This window comes from Gallinula chloropus, assembly GCF_964237585.1.
Source record: "Gallinula chloropus genome assembly, chromosome: 4".
NCBI classification, from domain to species: Eukaryota; Metazoa; Chordata; class Aves; order Gruiformes; family Rallidae; genus Gallinula; species Gallinula chloropus.
This window is the reverse complement of record NC_140088.1, coordinates 5,204,245-5,224,898: the sequence shown is the minus strand read 5'-3', so window position 1 is coordinate 5,224,898 and position 20,654 is coordinate 5,204,245. Positions and strand designations below refer to the sequence as shown.

Genomic DNA, 20,654 nt, shown 5'->3' with positions numbered 1-20,654 from the left:
TTGGGTTACTCCTCACATACCTGAGCAGCTTGTAAGAAATGAACAGTGCATGTAGAACACCCCCTTACGTGTGCCTGCACACAGCAGCTACAGCAGGTGGTTTGCACAGGGTGCAGCCTACGTTGGCAGAGCAGGAGGGGGAATAGAGGAAGCTATACCTTACTGAGGAATGCTCACCACGCTGTGGTACGCAGTGTGATAATTACATCGTTAGTCACACTGGCAAGTGGGTGGAAGAGGCTGGAAACGTGATGCAGTTTGCTACAGGCAATTGCAGATTTACCAGCGATGCATCTGTCACACACAAAGATGGGCTCAGACCCAAGTATCTGCAACAGCTCAACTTTAGCCCACTTCCCAGAAGTAAAATGGAACGAGGACACCAACTCTGCATCCGCAGTACTCTGGAACAACCCAGACCCACCGCCAACCTACCGCATGAGAACAGCTGTACAGTTTCACATGCTTAAATATTCATCCAGGCAAGAACTTGCAGAGGCTAATCCTTATCCCAAGATCTGGGACTTTCCCCTCTTGAAGTTCTCCCTGGTGATATTAACTAGTTATGTAGCACTTAGTTGTCCCCAATCCTGTTTCGTGGCCTCTCTACCACATGACAAAAGGCTCGTGGGCTCAGCAATTGGGTAAATACCCAGCCACCTTCAGTAAGCATGTCACTCATGGGACCAAAGCATCTATGCAACAGTTTAAAGTTTCCTCTAAAGCACAAAACTGAAAGCAATTCCCATCCTAAGAAACTAAATTTTACTTGAGAGCCCAGGGTGACAAACAGAATCTCGTGCTCTAGAGCACCAGCCTTGTTTCCCAGTGAGCCTCAAAACTCCTCAGCATAGAGGGGTGTGATTAGGAAGAGGGGGGAGGAAGAAAGGCAGCAAAGGATAACCTGTATGACAGGCATCTCACTTGCTGTGCTGGTCCCACCCTGCAGAGAAGCCTGCACACCTCTGCAGAGTCCACAATTCTCAAAATTCTTTACAAATGCACTTTCACTAGAAAACCCCAAGGGCTCACAGGGGCTCTTGTGTACTCGCTGCTTCCTGCAACAGGTCAGCGTGCACGAGACAGCAGGCGGTAAGACCATGAACAGAGAGAACAAGACTCACACAGACAGCTGAGGTGGGTTGTTTTACCCCAAAGACATTTTATTTGAGAAAAATTGACAAAAATCCCCCCCAACCAGACATTACAGGTAAATCCATACCAGTCCCCCACACCTGCTCTCCGGTGGTTACCAGTACAGTGAAGATCAAAAACATGACACCAGAACAATGACAGTTTAACAGTCACCTGGGGGACTTAAGGCTTCATCACCACTTTTAAGATGAAGATGCTTTTGTACCCAGATAAGGACAGGGAGAGGAGAGGATATCAAAACAGTCAAGACTGGGAAAGAACCCTTCTTGTACCGTCTTTTCAAGTTATAAAACAGTCAAAAGCAAAACCTTAACGGATCTACAGGCTTCAAACTGTAGGACCTAAAACTACCTTCACATGACTTCTGTAATTCAGTCCTGTGGCACTGCTGCTGCTCTGCACTGTAACAGCTTTCAAAAACACACGAGGATAAAATGGATGCAAGGGCAGAGGAGTGGACTTGGGTTCTTAATATGGCTTTATCAAAAAAAACCCCACCCCAAAACCAAAAACCCCACAAATTAAAAACAAACTAAGCACTTGCCAGTGGAACTAACAACTCCAGGAACTTGGCAATGGGAAAGGGGAGGCAAAGTACTAATGTATTTAGATGACAAATCGTATTTTCATTCTCTTTCCCATTGCCTTACCCTGGACAACTGTTTCCCGCTCAGCAATAGATCAGATTCAGGTCAGAAATTATAAATCTATGCTGTTTCAAAATGGTAGGCCAGACAAGGGCCATGACAACACCTGCCCTAGCCAGAAGTATCTAGGCACACAACACCAGAATGCTGTGCTGCTGAACCATTTGCTCTGAAGGAATGCAGAGAAGGTGAAAAAGAATTTTAATCACTGCCTAAAAACTGCAGCAGGTTATGTCCAGGAAGATAACCTGCCTGTTTCTTTCCCAGCCTGGCTTATTTAACATAATGTCATCTGAAAGGCTGAGAAACAAGAAGCTGCTTGCTCTCTGTGTAATATCACAGAGAATAATGTTGAGGGCACAGCCTGCCCCCCCCCAACATAGCACTGCCATGTTCCCAACCTGTCCTGCTCTTATGAGTTTGTCCACATTCTTCTGACAACTCCTCTACCAACCTGCAAAGCACCCCTTACACCCTCAGACCTCAAAGCAGGGCACAGGCCCTCATGCTTCACATGAGCAGCAGTCCACCTTGCTTTGAGGTCTCTTTAGAACACGAGATTCAGCCAGCTGCCAATGAGATAAATGCTATGCTGTCGGGTGAGAAGAGTCTCCTGCTCAATGCAGGACCGTGTTTCCAACATCACCTGCTCCTATTTGCTCTGTGACTGTGTCTGCCTGAGGCCTCCTCTCTGCACAAAAGGCTGCCCCTGACCAAGGCTTTCAGGAAAACTGCTGCATCATTTCAGATCAGGAGAGGCAAATCAAAGACAAACACGTGGAGCGGGGGCGGGACCAAGGCTGGACAGCTTATTTGGGCCAGGCAAGGCTTCTCTTTTCCAACCTCAAACACGTTCCCAAGCGCTCCTTCCCCATGGCTGAGCCGATGTACGCTCAAGTTCCCTGACCTGTCAGCACAAAGACACCAGCTCCCACAGGGAGAAACACCAGGTCCACGACAGGGACCAGACCTCGGACATCCCTCTATCCTCAGGCCCTGCTGGAATGATGATCCTATTGCTCTGCACTCACCTCTGCTTGCGTGAGGCTCAGACCCCAGCTCGTCAGAACCGGGGATGCCCCACTCTGCCCTGGCGCCAGCTGCACGGCACCTATAAAGAGCTCAGCAGGGTCAAGTGGCTCAGAGTAACACTACAGTCACAGACAGATGGGAGACACCATCAAGCCAAGTTTATAAAAGGAGAACAGACAGCGCAAAAACTTGCTGCAGCTGTCATAGAAACGTCTTATTTTATTTAATCACTGCCCCAGGATCCCCAAACCCATCACAACCTCCCCCACCCTCAACAACCAACAGGATTTCAAAAGTGCCCCCCCATTGCCTTTGATGTTTAGGCTCCCCTCCCCCTTTAGAGTCCAAGTTATCTGCAGAAAAGCTCCAGTCAGTGGGTATCATCTATGAGATGGCTCCATGGGGCCATGGCTGGGTCCCAGCGGTGTCCAGCTGGGTCTGAGAGGAGGGGGAGGAGGACTTGCTCCTTTACTCAATCAGTTTCTTGGCCTTAAAGAAGCGACGCAGGTAGAAAACCTGCCAGGTGGCCAGTCCGATGAGACAGCACATGGAGAAAATGCTGAAGTACAGAACCCGGGTGTTTGTCGACTCTGAAACAGACAACAAACCATTGCACGGGATGTCTGACATCACAGGATACGGCTCAAAGAGGGCAAAGTCCCCAGGATTTTCTCTCCCCACCCCTGTAAAACTTCAAAAGGCAAGACAGCATGCAGCACGAAGGCAAGGGCACCCAAGCCCACCAGCAGAACTTGAGAATAAAAGCAGAGGGACCAACAAGGAGGATAATGAGAGGGAACAAAGCAAAACTGGTTAATGGCAATGTTAAATGGTACAGAGTAATTCACGTTAGGGATGGAGACAACAAGAAGCACATTTCTAAGATGGGACACAAGATTTAGGGACTATTTCAGGAGGAGAGAAGCACCAGCAGGTTCTGCCTTAGTAGAAACAAAACAAGCAGAGGCCACTGTAATCATCTGATCTCCAAACGCTGTCCTAATAACACATTCAGCAGCAGTAAAGGGGTCTTAGAGCTCCATCCCTCTGAAGGAACACACAGTCTCTTACCATTTGTGTCCCTCATCTCCTCTTCTCGTTTCTTCATATAGGCAAAGTCATTAACGATGGACTCTGAGAGATCTTCCAGACGCCTTAATTCTACTTCCAGAGGCTTCAACTTTTCCACTTTTGCAATCTAGAAAACAGAAGAGTCAAGTGATCACTGAGCCAAACCCAAAAGCTCCCACGTGGGTTTTACTGCCAGTCTGAACTACTCCTCCTCACATATTACAGATCTGGGGCATCCTTCCCCTAGGGAAACACCTCTACAAGCCAGAAACTACCATTGCACAAACCACTATCGCTTCTCCCACCTGTTCTCTGAAACACGCGTTCCTACTACCCCTCCTACGCAACGGAGGAGCGCAGCATGCATGCAAGCACATTTCTTCCTTATTCGGCCTAATGTTAGCTTATTCACAGTTGTCTTCTGAGGAGTGGGTAGAAGAGCTTGCCACATGACTACACCTCCAGCCAACAGAAGTCACAGACTGAGATGCAGGTGACTAACACGACACCGTTCTGCAGCCACCCAGGATATCAGCGCCGGGACTCGCTTTGCTGACTGCTGCCACACACCCCAGAAAGCCCGGTGGGCTCATTCCCAGCAGCAGCGGTACGATTACACCCGCAAGAGCTCAGGGCTTTTATCATTAGGCTGACAGCCTCAAGGGCAGCGTGATGCTCTTGGTAGGAGCCAGGCAGCTACGAAGTGCTCCATCTGCATCGCGCCACCAGGTGACGCTGCTGGAACGCTCAAGGACGGGCTGCCTTTGAGCCGGTTTGAAAGAACACACTTGCCTCCTAAAAAGCTGGGTTTATAGGACATCGTTTCTGTGCAACCCACAGTCCTACAAAGCACAGGCTTGTTTCCAAAAAGAAAAATCCACAGGAATTTTAAATGAGAAAGCACGGTCCACAATAGCAACTACTTAAAAACCAAGGTGTAGACACGTGTCCCTGCCCCAGTCCTGGCTGTTGTTAATAGACTATGTTAGTAGACTCTGTGACATGAGGGCATTACTCAAAGGAAGCTAACTGCAACTCCTGACGCTGCTGCAGCACGTGGTTTGGGTAATGCTGGTTCTTTTGTGGAGTTTGTCACTACTACCAGTGAGTGACAAGCCCACTCACAAAGGCCAGATGCTGCGTCCCCACGTAGCGCAGCAGGAGAGAGCTGAGCTACAGGGAACTACAGGAAACATGTGGAGCACCCACAGCTCAGGACCTCACAGGACATAAGCTGCAGGACGGCATCCCTCAGTGGTCCAAGTGCTGACTGGCAGGGAACTGGCCAGGCAAAGCACAAGCATCTCCAAAACATCACTTCCAGAGGCAGCTGCCTGGGCATCAGAGCCCATGTGAAGAGATGCTGGTAACCAGGCCAGTGCTGGCTAAGCAGCCATTTCACTGAAGGGTTTTCCCAGGACACATGTATCCTGGCAAGCAGCAGGCCCTCAAGCAGTCATCTGAGGATTTCTGTGCTGAGGTGAGCTGTATATTACAGCTCTGCCAGCACAAGTGTCAATTCAGAGCACGTTTGTGAGGGGGTGCAGGCAACAGGAGGTTAAACCCCCCTGCCCTGCTTTCCAGCAGATAGGTTATACTGACAAAACCTGGTGGCCTGGACAGATACCTGCAAGCAGCACTTTGCTGAAACACTGGCAGGCACCAGAGTAAGCATGCTGATGGGCAGACACTGCTGATACAGCTAGAGCAGCAGGTCTGTAACATACCCAAGGTCTCAGGCAGCTCTACTGACAAGCTAACTCTGCATTGACCGGCACTATTATCTTCCTGGAGGGCACTCTTCCTCATTCAAAGGACAACAAAGGTTCCATTGGGAAAAAAATGAGGCTTGTCTGCTCCATCCTGCATGCCTTCAGCTGCTCTTAATAGGTGTGGCTAGAAACATCTGATAGCGTCTTTCAGTCCTGCATGTACACAGAGACGCACATCCTGGAACCTCTTTCATCCTTAGTGAAGCCAACATGGACAGGATCTGTGATGGTGGAACACCGTTACCCTAGAAGGAACAGCTGGACCACCATAACAACAGAGACAACTCCTCCACTGAACTTCTCAGGGGCAACTCAAAGATTCATAAAAGACAGATTTTTTTTTTTCCTAGCCAGAAAGAGACACACTCTAACCAAGAACTGGGAAAGAGTAGCTGATTGCCAAGCCTTCTTGGTGCCCTCTGAAAAGTCTTTTCACTTTTCCCTACCTATGCTTCTACTTCCTGAATGGAGAAATTTATTCCTCCCTACCCCAGAGAACAAAGGTAGGACACTGCCATGCAGTCAGGTTTTCTAACCCAGCTCCCTCTCACAGTTGCTTTGCTCCAAGAAATGTCTGGATCTATGACAGTGTACAAAGCTAAACTTGGACACCACCTCTTCTCACTGCATATGCCCATGCACAAGCAGGACAGTATCAGTGACCCTTGCTCCAACTCCCTGCATCAAGCCTCCTCGCAGCATTTCACCAAGAAGAACTAGGGCAAGGGGAAGACAGTCACTGGTATCTTACAGCAGATGAACATCATAAGCAAATGCTCAAAAAGGCAGCAATTCCAGGAGAGAAACCTAAGCAACAGTCCTCTCCTCTGAGGTCTTACAGCAACCTGTCAAGTCAAAACCCACAAATACTACAGCAACCTGGGGAAAGAGAGGATGGAAAAAAAGGAAGCACACTGCAAAGCAGTGTGGCTAAACATCTGCAGCAGCTGTACAAACAGCAGACCAGTCTGGGCCCTTTGCTGCTCACCACAGCCTGCCTTGCCCTGCGAGGTCCTTGGCCAGCACCACCAAGATCTCCATTTGGTATCAGGTGGGACTGCAAGTCTGAATGCTTCTTCTCCAGTGTTTGTCCTTGGACCTTTTCCAGTGATCTAACTGCACTGATGAGCAGAATGGATCCTTACTTTTACTCCAAGACCGTTTTATCTGTACAGGCAGAAGAGAACCTTTCCACACAGGGACGATGCTTGTAAGTAGCCCTACAGACATGTAACCCCGAGCATGCTGCGGGACTGTATTTAAAGACACTGTGTAAGTGTAGTCACCATGATCCTCCCAGTTACACTCCTGGGGTCATCCCGTAAGATTTTGGCAGCATCTGGTTGCCAGACAGCTGGCCCAAGGATTGCTCTGTTCTTCTCTGACCCCAAGTACTTTTTATTCTCCATGTAGGATGCACTCTAGACTGACTGAAGCCACGCAGAAACAGCTAGCCCAAAGCTCAAGAGGATATAAAAACTGCAGCCTGCTCACATCAGAAGTGTATCCATTTTCTCACTGGCACTGTACACAGCCTCCTCTGCTACTCTCCTTCCCAAGGCATCTCTCATGCTGCTGCCCACAGCTGACACACAGATAGTTTGTAGGAACCTCTCTCCACCAACAACTTTCATTTTCTCAAGTACAGGCTCTGTGCTGGGAGCTGACTGACTGCGACACTGACCCCAAATTCTAGCAAGCCACCAGCACAGCAGCAGCCATCAAAATCCAGCATCCACACCAGCCAGGACTGTCCCAGCCCCAGAGCAACGGGTATTCCACGGAGCTGGCTCTTGTTTCTAAGCAAGCCACATCCTCCTATGTTGAAAAGTCATGCCTGCAACCCAAACACCCATTGCTCACCAGCTACTACTCTGCTGAACAGCTTTACATGGATGGGCTGCTAGTTTGGAAACACAGAAGCACCATTTCAGGGCTGTTGAGCCAGCACACCTTTCAGACAGGAGGGGAAAAACAGCCTCAACACAACTTGACCTTCAGGGGGACCTGGCATTACTATAGAATGCCCTCTGCTGCTGGGGAAACTTCACATCTCAGTGTCTTGCTGCATCTAATACCTATGCTGAGAAGCTGGGTCATGTTCTAGCAAAGAAATTCACAGAGCAGACTCCAGTTCCCAGAGTATAGAATTAATTTCAGTTGACGTTTGTCCTTTTCTCTCTTCCCTAAGATACAAAGCTTTCCCTGGAACTGTAGGATGCAGGCAGGCTTTGCTTTCATCCCCACTGGGAAAACAGCTTCCCATCACGAGCCCCAGATCTACAAATGGCATCACGTGAGTGCTGGGAAAGGGGAGCCTGCAGTGCAGGCAGCCAGGGGACATACCTCCTCGTAGTTCTTTGCTTCAACTCCGTGCTTCATATCCAGAATCACAAGCTGGTCCGGCATCCTCCCTGTTCCTGGAAGCATAATGAAAGGATTCATTGTGTGAAACCTTCAGCCTGCCAGGAAATCACCAGCTCTCCCCACCACTGAGGAAGAACTCACAACATCCCGCCCCTCCCTCCCTGTCTGCAGCTAACTGCGGAGGCAGCACAGTCCAGCCTAAAAATACAGAGACTTCACAATAAATCCTGGCTGAAGGAGAACCTCCCAAAGATAATGAGAACAAGCTGTAACTAAAAGTGCTAAGTGTGTGTAGGATGCAAATCGCTGTAAAAAAGCTGCATAGGATTAAATGATGAATACCAGCTGCTGTGACACAGCCTGATGAAAGACAAGTCACCCGAGGGACAAATATTCAACTGGGAAGCCCACGGTCCTCCTAGCAGGACGTGCACCTGCAAATTGTCCAGGCTACTGGGGTTAAAAGTGATTTTAGGTTCAAAAGGAGCAGGAGGTAAACTGCTCCAGGTGAGGAACACGGCACATGGGGACTACTGACCCTCACATGGCTGCAGTATCCGCAGAAGCAAAGGCAATCCCTTCACCAACATGTCTTTTCAGGAGGAGAATAGCTTGGATATCCAAGACCCACACTGCTAATGCAAACCCCATGATGGCAAGAGGCTCCTGAAGCCAGGAAAACACCACTTCTGAGAACTGCCCAGCTGGAGCTGCACAGTGAGGAGGACAAAGCTGCAGTCAACAACATGGTAGGTATCTTTCAAGATACCCTACCAAGCTAGGGACACCTATGGCTAATAGATTCTTTTGACTGTTACAAACTGTCACATCTGAAAACATTCACAGGAGGAAAAAAAATAAACATACAGGATAGGCATGTAAAATCCCTGAAGAATGTGATGTGTCAGCTGACCCAAGCATCATATCCCTCTATCCCACCCACCAAGGAAATGTCTGCACGTAGTAAATGCCCAAATCGCAGCACATTGGGGCATAGAGTTGTCCTCAGCTGGCTGCCAGCAAAGCACGAGGTTTGAGTGCATTTATACTATGAATTTCAGAGTCTTTATCCAGGAGCATGTCAGATATTCACACTTTGCCTTAGGAGGCTGCTAGGTGGACATCCATACCCTCACTCCACAAACAATTTCAGTGTACAGGTTACACTGGGTCACTCCAGTCGGAGCCAGGAAGACACACCAGATCTTCAATACAACATCCCCAAATCTTCTCTCAACCTAGTGAACAGCTCTTTAACACCTCCACCTTCTACTGTTAGCAGAAGATGGAAAAACCTACTGACAAGATGGTCCATATCAACTACAAGCTGTTTCTTAAATTTCCTGAGAGATAAGGGAGCTCACAATTCAAACCCAGCTATGCAAGAGCCCAGTGGACAAATCAGGATGGATTTTTTTTTTGCTGTTTTCTTTGAACAGAACAGTTACTGTAAAAACAAACTAAAATCCCAGCACTGCTCTTCAAGAGACAGGCTGCACACATCCACTGAGTGCTCCTTCCTCTGCCCACAGGCTCTGACCGCTTATGCCATGCATAATCCAGCATGTGAGGAGGCTGGCAGGCAGGACAGCCAACAGGAGCTGCAGAAGAAAATTCAAAGCACAGAGTTCAGGGAGAGGGTTGTGAGGTTTGGTTTTTTTTAAATGTTGCTTAAAATACAGCAATTTGGGCTGACAGCTGGAGCTTCCAGGAAGAGATGAGAAAGATGAAAAGGCCGCTGAACAGAACAGAACTGGAAGGATTAATTTGTAAGGCTGGAAGGGAGAGCTGCCAAGAGGCGGTAGGAAAGTAGAAAACTTAGAGCTGCTGGGTGCACAAGGATGGAAAGCAGACATTCTACAAGAGGTCAGCGTTGTCAGGGTTTGGCCTGGAAAAACTCAAGCTGCTCTTCTACAAGTTTCCTGAGCCCCAGGCACTAGGCAGCTCCCTTCACGCTCATCACATCCTCAGTAGCCCCCTGCTCCTTCTGCAGCCTGGGCTCACCACAAAAGACTGGATCAGCAGCAAAGAGAAAACCATTTAAGTCCCAGAGATCTTGAACTAAACTGATGCCTACCTCCCCCAGGAGGTCTTCAAGAGGTCACCCCATGTGAGCACAGACCTGTTTCCTGGGAAGTCTGCAAAGTTACTGGAAAAACAGGATGGTTGAACTGGATGTCAGAAAGTTTTCCCGCAAGAATTCCAGGAAAAAAAATGAGGCTTAATACTTGAGAAAGTTTGGGAAGAGAAGGATTACAGAAGGAGCAAAGGGGTAAAGATTATCACAGAGGAAGAACCCCACAGGGGAGCATCCAATGTGGGCCAGGCTGTTCTCAGAGATTAGCATGTGGTGGAAGAAGCAGCGTGCCTGGGAACAGAGCACTAGTCAGGAAAACCAGGCCCTTCCACTCTGGAAGAGGGGGAAAAAAGCCTGTCACACGAACACCCTAAGAATTCCTGTGCTCTGATAAGGTGGACCTTCTAAGTAGGATCTCTTTCTCACTTCCTCTTCCTCATTTCTGTGGTTGAGGATTGAGAAATCCCAGTTGCTTAGACCTCTCAGGTCTCAACGGCTCTAGGCTTCCTCTACCAACAGTTTTTCCTCTTCCAGTACTCCACCAACATCCTCCTTGGCTGCTGCACTAAAAGTCCTGACCACTTACTTGGCAAGACTATGAAGAACCCCCAAACCAACCTTCAAGAGAAACATGGGGGTAAAACAGCACGTGGGCAGTTCCCCCATTCCCAGTCAGACCTTCAGAGGAGCCGGGGAACAAACATTTGCTACAATCAGGAGAGCTGCAAGGGGCTCAGTCTAGGCAAGAAACCTCTGGCCACAAGCAGCAAGAGTCTAGACACAACTAAAGAAAGAAGCCTTTCCCACCTCAGTGTGTGATCACATGGAAGCTCTGAAAGGACTTGTGGGACTGTCTGGAGACCTCCCAAATACCCAGGTGTTGGACAGTAAATAGCACGAGTGACTCCCAGATGAGTCACTAGCGCCTGTGTGTCTCGATGTGTTCAGGAGCATTTCAAAGCCCTACCTTGGGAGCGAGATAAAAGCAAAATCACAAGCTTTTGGGGTCACTGTCTTATCCATAAAATACTACAAAAGAGGTGTTACAAGCCAGCTCCTCCCAATGCCAGCCAAGAAGATAGCCTTCTCTCTCTGGAAAGTTCTCCTCAACCTGAAGACTCTTTGTTGTCTTACACATGGAGCAGAACAGCAAGGCAGAGGCTGCCTTTCAATGGATCCGAGGAATGCTTCTAGCAACTTCTCTGTGAAATGCTCTGGGATCTTTTACGGTAAGGCTTAAGAACCACCAGGTCCAGGGAACACAACTCCAATGGCGACAGTGAAAGACATGTGAGAACCTGTGAACTGGCACGTGCTCAGCCCGCAGCACCCGGGACCGGAGCCCCCGTACTGGCCAGCTGCAGCACCCTTGCCCTGAAGTTGAGCCCAGCAGCAGCACCGTGCGTCACGCTCACAGGAAACGAGCCTCAGCGCTCGTTAGGCAACCATCCCTGCAGCACAAATGCAAGGCTGACGTCCTGCTCATTTCCCCTTCCCTTTATTGACTGCTTAGAGAGCAGCTGCGGGTGCAGGCTGAGGCCACGCTCTCTCCACACACACACACACACCCCCAACTCCAGAAAATGATTGCTAACCTAACACAGGGCTGATGCCAAGTACACGTTGCAAAGAGAGCACACTCTGCCATCATCTCCAGGACCATGTCATTCTCTGAGAACGATGGCATCTTGCTTTGTCCTGGCTCAACTGCAAGATGAGGTAAAACAGCAAAAGCAGTGTGGTTTGCTCCTTGGGTACTGCAACTGCAGTGACCTCTGCGGGCAGCACACGCGATTCCCCTTTCAGAGGAAGCACCAGGAGGCTCCACATGGCAGCCACAGGATTACTTAACTTCAAACGCAGCACAGACAGTGAGAATACTCACAGCGCCTCGAAGATCAGCTTTAAAAGTCAAACAGCACTCTGTGGACCACACTCAGGATCACTTCACCCATACCTCCAATCCACATACCTACAGGAACTTGTTGGGAGGCTAGAAGCAGCCAACAGACCTTGCACTTACCCACAGGAAGCTTGCTCTCAAAGCAGGCCTCAAACATATCATAGTCTTCGGTGGTGAAGGCAAACTTGCCCTTAGTGGCATCCTCCTTGGCATACAGGATGTGCCCAGCTGAGTCAGTTATCTGCAAAACAGACAATGAGGGTGATGAACATGGTGCTTTGCTGCCAAAGGCTTGTTCTGCCTGCACAGGAAGAATTCTTACAGCACCCCCTTTGGAGCTGCTGCCTTCTCCCATTTCCCTCCTTCCTCACAACGGTATCAATCCCCATCCTCCTCACCCTGCTTCAGGAGCTGACAGAGTGCCTCTAAGGTAATTATTGACTCTTAAACAAAAAAGAACCCCGCCAAAGAACAATCAACCAAGAAAAACCAAGCCCACACCAACTCCTCTTCCTCCTGTAAGCTCTGAATTTAGACTACATTTAGGAACACTAGCTGAACCAAACTGTTATTCACTGCCTTCTTCTTGCAAGCAAATTTCACAAATTCCCACAGCAATGCAGATATGGGGAAGCCTTATGGGACAAAAACACCCTGATTCACTAGAAGATGGAATGGAGAAGAGCACATCTGCCCCTCTAGAAACGAGCCATCAGAGTTGTCCTGAGTTATACAAGGTTTGGGTGCCAAGATCCATAAAAGTGGCCACTTCAGAGGACAATTCAGACTACGCAGACAGAATAATGACTGCTTTGTGCTAAGTCTATGCAATTACTAAGAATAGGCAAAACCCAGTAGAATGTCTACAACAATGCTTCCACAAAGAGTAAAAAAAGAAGGGGACACATTTCATGACGCAGACTTGAGAATCCTTGTGCTCAGTTCAAGGCTCCGTCCACTCGAACTACTCTGACCACAGACAGGGGCAAAAAAAAAAAACCCTGAAGGCGTGAAAATCAACAGTGTGTGTTCCACTGGAATGCTTCCCAGTTTCCCTCCACTCTGTCCTTCAACAGGTACGTCTGAAAACACACGGGTGCTACAGTTACTAGGGGACTTTCAAGAGACTAAAAAGCCTGAGAATAATTTTAAAGGGATGTAATTTGTGGTATGGAGATGGTAAGCCAGACATTCTCCTTTTCTTCACCTTGTAACAGAAAAACAGCCTTGTTTCCCTGTACAAAGGCTACACAAAAGGCCTACGTTCATTCTAAGGAAACACTCCTTATTCTTATCAGAACACCTAATTAACTCCCCTGCCACGGATGCCAGCAGCCTGCTGGACTCAGACCAGGTGCAGACATTCACATGGATGATGACAGCTCTGGTGAGGCTGCACCTCGAATACTGTGTTCAGTTTTGGGCAGGAAAGGCATCGAGGCCCTGGAGCATGTCCAGAGAAGGGCAATGAAGCTGGAGAAGGGTCTGGAACACAAGGCTTACGAGGAGTGGCTGAGAGAACTGGGAGTTTAGTGTGGAGGAGGCTCAAGGGAGAGCTTATTGCTCTCTAGAGCTACCTGAAAGGAGGTTGTGCTGAGCTGGGGTCAGCCCCTTCTCGCAGATACCTAGTGATCAACGGCTGCAAGTTGCACCAGGGGAGGCTCAGGTCAGAAATTAGGAGAAATGTCTTCTCAGAAAGAGTGGTCAGGCATTGGAACGGGCTGCCCAGGGAGGTGTTAAGAGTCAGGGTGTTCAAGGAAAGGTGGGATGGGGTACTCAGGGACGTGGTTTAGTTAGTAATATAGGTGGTAGGGGGATGGTTGGACTAGATGATCTTGGAGGTTTTTTCCAACCTTAATGATTCTGTGACAGTTTCTGCATTAGGTAGGAAAAGTAATCAAAATCAAATCCTCCTGCTGCAGGGTCTAAACCATAGCAGGCAAAACTTTAGGAACAAGCTTCCTCTACACACTGACTATCCTGTAATAGTCTGTTGCAGGGTTTGTTGTCACTGCCCCTGCACCATATGGTATTTGTCAGTGCCTGAGAACAAGAGGGAGCACGGTTCTTCTGCGCTGCAGTCCCTGCTCAGGGCTCTACCTGTATTCAAGCAGGAGCAGATCAAAGCACGCCTGCACAGTCATCCCCCTGTCACAAACCACCACACACAAGCCACCTCCTGCCTAGAAGCCACCAGACTACTGGAGGCACTGGGCTCAAGCAAGCAAGCCCTGCTGGAGTGCAGGACTGCCTACAAACACCCCGTACAAGCACGTGTCTTGGCTGCCATAGGGTGTTGATGGAGCCCCCCAGATTAACCCACACTAGCTTCATCAGCACGATACCATATCATCAGCACGCTGGGCTCTCCATCCCAAGAAGCAGTCACAAGAACATGGTAAAGGAAGCTCTCAAATGTCCCTATTATTTTGAGCCCTATTCCCTTAGGGCTTTGTATACACCGGAGCTAATCTTTAGCTGGAGGATATTACGCAGCTTGATCCACTTTTGCCCTCTGCAGCTCCAGCAACAGCCTGCTGATGAGCAGGATTCTGGAGAGTAAAAGCACTGCTCTCTGCTCTCATCCAAACCCAGCAGCATTACCCAACACACTGCCCACTCAGGGCCTGCGGGGGCGGGAGGAGCTGCTAATAGCCCCGCCAGAACGCCTGTGGGGGAGTGGACCTGAAAGGGATTTTTTTCATGCTATCCTAACGTTATTTACGGTAAGGCCACCCCGGACAGACAGGGCATTGTTCACCCTCCACAAACAGCCCCCAACCGCAGGCCTCAACAATGGGGCAGAGGCACGTGGCCGAGCCCAGCAAGACCTCAGCCGCCCCATGGCACCCTCACCAGCCAGCTGGCAGAGCCCATGGATTCCTCCAGAACACAGGGTCCCACTGTCAGCACCGGGCTACCGCAGGCACCAAGCTCAGCTCACCCTCAGGAGCTGTGCTGAGCCTGCCCAGGAGTAACTACCAACGTAGCTGCGTTCGGTGCCCCGATCCAGGGGGCCATTCGGAGTGGAAGGAGCAAGACACCTGCAGACACGGGGCCCCAAACTGATTTTTAGGACACAAACTTAGACATGGAGTGACATATGCACCTAACAGAGGGGTTATGGCACTTACAACAGGCCCACCACCTTAGGAGGCCAGGGCACAGTAAGAAGGAAAGCAAGAAGTGCAGAGATTCTTGTTCTTGTTTTCCAGCTTCAGCAGGAAAGCCAGATTAAGACTGAAGGATGGGATTCACTGCTTCACCACCTCCCCAGACAGGTCCTCAGTCATAAAAGTAAGTTTGGGAAGAGACCTGGGCCAGGCCTGGGGGGGGACAGGGAGGGAGGGGGTATCGGTTGACCTAAGAAGAGTGGGCAACCAGGGAACCAGGGCGCTTCATCACTGAGCAGTAAGAGGCAGACAGGAACATGGCACTCAATCTGAAGTGCAAATACTACAGCAACAACTTAAAAGCATCAGAGCTGCTTGGCTCTGCTTATAGAGAGACAAGTTTCCTCTTCACAAACGATGTAACCACACACACAGCGGAAGGAGATTTTCCAAAACACAAGTCTCCAGAAACAGCCTTCTCCAGCCACAGCCAAGCACAACTGCAGGGAACCCAAAGCCTTCAGGTGTCCGTTGGCAGATGTTGGACAACTTGGTGTCAGGTCTCAGATACTCACTGACGAACACTGAGGTCAGAGACACCTGAGCAGACCGTCCTGCCACTGTCTGTCTGCCTGCTGACTGCTGGAGCCTTCGGAGCTCAGACAGAAATAAAAACCAGACCCAGAACTGTCACACACATGTAGCAATGGAATTACTTGGGAAATCTGAAGAAAGCCTACAGAAGGCAGGCTGTGGACAGTATTAATGTCAAGCTGTTGAAGTTTTAACAGCTGCTTGTCACACAGGTCTATTATGCACATACATTCTGCTCACCCTTCCCCTACACTCCCTGAATGTGCTTTAGGATCATCTTCTTCCCCTCAGCACCCACCTCCTCAACACCCATGTGAGTCCTGACACAGTAAGGCAGCACCAGCTATTTTGCATACCAAAACCTTAGGAGAGAATCATGGAATCACTTAGGTTGGAAGAGACCTTTAAGATCACCGAGTTCAACCACATCCCAACCAACCCTGCCCAGTCCACCTCTAGACCACGTTCTCAAGCACAACATCTACATGCCTTTCAAACACCTCCAGGGATGGTGAGCCCGTGGCTTCCCTGGGCAGCCTGTTCCAATACTTAACTACCCTTCCTGTAAAGAAATTCTTCCTGATATCCAACCTAAATCTCCCAGAGTGCAGTTTTAAGCCATCCCCTCTCACGCTGCCGCTTGCCATCTGAAAGACCGGCCCCCACCTCTCCACACCCTCCTTGCAGGTAGCTGGTAAAGAGTGACAAGGTCTCCCCTCAGCCTCCCTTTCTCAAGGCTAAAAAGCCCCAGCTCCCTCGGCCGCTCCTCGTGGGACCCGCGTTTCAAACCCTCCCCCTGCCTTCCAAGCCTCGCCCCTTCCCTGCGGCAGCATCCCGCCGTGCCAGGCCCTAGGCCGGGAGGGAGCCCTTGGAAAGCCACGTCACCCTAACTCTTTTCCTCTTGCACGGTGCCAGCAGCTTTAGGACAGCCTTATCGCCAACAGCCCGTCCCGCCGGGCGACGTATAATCCGCCCGCCGCCCGGATACCGACGCCATTCGGCGGGCGGATTACACGTCGCCGGATGGGACGGGCCGCTGCGCTGGGGCCTTTTCGGGGGAGAGGGGTAAAACGCTTGGGTTCGGCTCAAGCCCGAACACCTGCCCCGCTCCCTCGCTACCCAGCTGGGAGGGTCCCAGAGCCCAGCCCCATCCCTCCCTCCCCCCCCCCCCCGATGCGCCGCATGGGCCGTAAACCCACGCGGGGAGGGGGGTGATGTCACGCGTGGAAAACGTCACACACAGACTCACACACCCCCCCCCGCCCCCGCTCGGCACGGGAGGCGGAGCCACGCCGCCCGCCCCCAGTCGTGTGTCCCCCCCCACCCCCGGCTGGTCGGCCGGGTGTCCGCCGCCGCCTCACCTTGAGGTTAGCGGAAGGCCCGGTGGAGGAGCCGGGCGGCGCGTTGATCTCGTACTCGCCCGTGACCAGCGTGTCGCGGTGGATCTCCTCCCGCAGGCACTTCCGCGCCTTGCCCGGCAGCTGGAAGGAGATGGGCCGCGCCGGACCCACCAGCAGCAACAACAACAGCAGCAGCAGGGCCGGGAGCGGGGCCTGCCCGAGGCGGGGGCGGCCGGGCAGCGGCAGCGGCATGGCGACGGCTCCGGGTGCGGCGGGACGGGCCTCCGACGCCTCCGCCACACGTGACCGACGCCGGCGGCCGCGTCACGGCGGGGGCGGGGCCGGGCCGCGCGCCTCCGCGGGGTGGCGGCGCGGGAGTCGGGACGCGGGGTGGGGACGCGGGGTCGGTGGCCGCCTCCGCCCCTGGGATGCTGATGTGCTGGGCTTGAGCCCCCCGGGGCTCAGCCCTTCGGCTGGGCTGCTCCAGCCCCGCATAAGCCGGCGGCTCAGTGAGTGAATGAGCAGCGGCCGCTGGCGGGTAGCGGTAGTTACCGCCGCTCCGCAGGCTCTTCTGTAAATAAACGCGCAAATCAATAGACAAGCCCGTGTTTCCGCGCGGAGTGAGAGGCAGTCTGGATCTCCGAGAGCCTCCCCCGCCCCTTCCCCCCCAGCTCAGAACCCCCAGGCCCTTCCCATGGGGGGAGCTGCACTTGCTGCTTAATTACACTGTAATATCGGTGAGTCATTTCCTCGCTGTGCTCCCCGGCCAGGGAACCCGGGGTTCAGCAGATCTCTCGCTTCTTGGCATCGCCATCCTGCAAGCACAGTCGTGGCTGAGGAATGCCCGCAGTTTCAGCAGCAATTCAAGTTGTGATGCCTTTTAACCATCCTCCCTGGATGATTTTTTTCCTCTCCTTCTCCAGCACACACTCGGATCTGCTTTCTTCCCCCCCTCCCCGGTCTGCTTTACTCTCCAGGAACGCAGCATTAAACCACCCACCAGCCCCAGGTGCTTCCCCTGGCACCACACACACCGCTGGCTTCCTTTAGGGGTACCCAGGTGTAAGGAAAGGTGGGATGGAACAAACAGCAACTTTGCTGGAAAGATTAAAAGCCCTCCTGTTTCTACTAGCTTGAGTTAAACCTAATTACACTATTGTTTCACTCTTAAGCATCACTGGTCCTCTCCCACTGGGCAAAGCGTGCTCCTGTTGACAAGCAGGGATCGGGAATCGGCACAAACTTCCCTCTTAAGACCCTTAAATCAGCACACTGAGTGCCTGGATATTGGCATGACCATCCAGGCAGGCCATGCCATGGCCAAAGCATTTCAGCCCCGTGCCTTCACATCCTTGTCCTCACGTGCGCCGAGGCAACACGCCGCCGCCCGCCGCATGAGGGAACAGAAACTCAGCCCAGCTGTATGGCAGTGGGGTGTCCTCCTTGCTTGGAGGGAAATAGAGAACCATCACACAAAAAAAAAAAACCCAAACCCCAAACCCTCTCCCAACACCAGACCTTTGCCCTGCATTCAAACGGCATTTTGAGGAACCAGGGTTTTCCTCAGCAGAGCACGTATCTTTTTCACTGTGCTCAAGCACACGTTCAGCCCGTTACTTTAACCTCCACTTTATTGTTTGCAATCCGATTTACAGTCACTGGTTGCACATTTCCACGCATCTTTATTTTTCTAATTGCCCCCCAAACTTTTCCTTACTTGGCCAACTGGAAGCTTAACTTTAACAAAGAGCACTTAGCTCTTCCTGCAGTATGTCGAAGTGTATCTTTGCACAACGAAAACATTCTTTCCATTGCAGCGCTGCAGGCAGAAATAGATATTTATTTCACAAGCTTTAAAGAAACCTAGATTCCTGGGATCTGAAGAAATGACATGTTGTAATGCTGTCCCACAAAATTCCTGATGAAACATGGGTGAATCCCTCCACGCAGAACATTCTTCATAGCAGTGATGCATGCCCAGCTTCCTAGCACGTTTCAAACGTTCAATAACGCCTTCTTTTCTGCAGCAAACATCAGAGAAAAGGGCTCATTCATGTTAAAGCAGCCTCATTTTCTAAAACCAAAGCGTGCAGTCAGCCATCAAAGAGCAAATAAATGACTGACTACAATCCCATCCTATTGTGACTGGTTTGTCATGGTACATTTTTAGATGAATTACATTTCTGACTGACAAATTTATCCCCCAGTTCCTGGTGTAGCCTTGTCTCATGTGGATGTGTTATACACTAGAAACTGCTAGATGGAATTATAAAACCTCATCTGAGGCGCTCCAGTGCTTGAGTGTGTGGAGAAGGACCTGGGGGTCCTGGTTGATGACAGGGTGGCCATGAGCCAGCAGTGTGCCCTGGGGGCTGAGAGAGACAATGGGATCCTGGGGGGTAGCAGGAGGAGTGTGGCCAGCAGGTCACAGGAGGGGATCCTCCCCCTCTGCTCTGCCCTGGTCAGGCCCCACCTGGAGTGTTGTGTCCAGTTCTGGGCTCCCTGGGATAAAAAAGACAGGGATCTCCTGGACAGAGTCCAGAGGAGGCTACGGAAATGATTAAGGGCCTGGAGCATCTGCCCTGTGAGGAAAGGCTGAGTGAGCTGGGGCTGTTCAGCCTGCAGAAAAGAAGACTAAAGGGGGACCTTATTAATATTTATCAATATCTGAAGTATGGGATGCAGGGGGAATGGGCAGCCCCTTTTCAGTGCTCTGTGGGGACAGGACAAGGGGCAATGGCTGCAAGTTGGAGCACAGGAAGTTCCACAGCAACATGGGGAAGAACTTTTCCCCAGTGAGGGTGAGGGAGCCCTGGGACAGGCTGCCCAGGGGGTGTGGAGTCTCCTTCTCTGGAGAGATTCCAGCCCCGTCTGGACGCCGCCCTGTGCAATATGAGCTGGGGAGCTGCTTTGGCAGGGGGGTTGGACCCCAGGAGCTCTCCAGGTCCCTTCCAACCCCTGGGATTCTGTGATTCTATGTGTTGAGAAAGACAAGCAGTGCCCAGCTGCCGCCAGCTTTTCCCTCTTGGCAGCACTTAGACGCGCGACGGGGGAACCTTCCTTGAGCGCACACGGTAACTTCTAGGAGAGGAAAAGCATTTGAAGATCCCTTCAGCTGCAGCTTTAGAAATAACAGTCCTGCAGGGACATGCCTTGGCGTTCCCACATAGTGAGGGCTGGCAACACCAAACGCTTCCTGTCACCCTGAAACACTTAACAGAGGAGAAATAAAAAAGGGGATTGATAACTCGTTACGCAAGCGCGGAGGTGAAGCCATGACCTATTTCAGCCTAATCTGCCGGGTTACGTGTTGAGGGAGTTTGGCAATTAGCTCGTACTCCTTCTCACCCCCGTTAATCCCTGGACAGATGGGTGTATCCCCAAAGTAAATGTTCCCCTGTCATCTGCCCATCTGCCACAATTTAAAGCACTTGGGTCATCTAAATTCTTCTATTTCCAAATATCCCTAATGCAGTTTCCCTGCTGAAACTGAAAAGAGCGCAGAGAGCACGAATTAGTCAGCTTGCAGCCCTGGGTTAGCAAAGGAGCACCTTTGGGTGTCTCTTCAGCGTGAGGCAGCAAA

The 20,654-nt window shown here is 51.0% G+C and overlaps 1 protein-coding gene across 1 annotated transcript; it reads right to left on the bottom strand.

Moving 5' to 3' along the window:
* Window positions 1-3,122: 3,122 nt before the first annotated feature.
* On the bottom strand, window positions 3,123-17,347 carry TMED10 (transmembrane p24 trafficking protein 10). Its single transcript, XM_084263904.1, has 5 exons — window positions 17,093-17,347; window positions 12,145-12,265; window positions 8,024-8,097; window positions 3,906-4,032; window positions 3,123-3,424 (listed from the first exon to the last, which is right to left on the bottom strand). The coding sequence occupies exons 1-5, from the start codon at window positions 17,321-17,323 to the stop codon at window positions 3,303-3,305; spliced, it is 675 nt and encodes a 224-aa protein (XP_084120030.1). The 5' UTR covers window positions 17,324-17,347; the 3' UTR covers window positions 3,123-3,302.
* Between the last annotated feature and the right edge of the window lie 3,307 nt (window positions 17,348-20,654).

Excerpts from the sequence above, each read along its gene's own strand:
- TMED10 (XM_084263904.1), bottom strand. The coding sequence starts at position 17,323 with ATGCCGCTGCCGCTGCCCGGCCGCCCCCGCCTCGGGCAGGCCCCGCTC. Across the intron at positions 8,098-12,144 it reads TGAGAGCAAGCTTCCTGTGG|GAACAGGGAGGATGCCGGAC; the intron begins GTAAGTGCAAGG and ends TTATGCTTCCAG. Across the intron at positions 4,033-8,023 it reads AAGCAAAGAACTACGAGGAG|ATTGCAAAAGTGGAAAAGTT; the intron begins GTATGTCCCCTG and ends TCTGTTTTCTAG.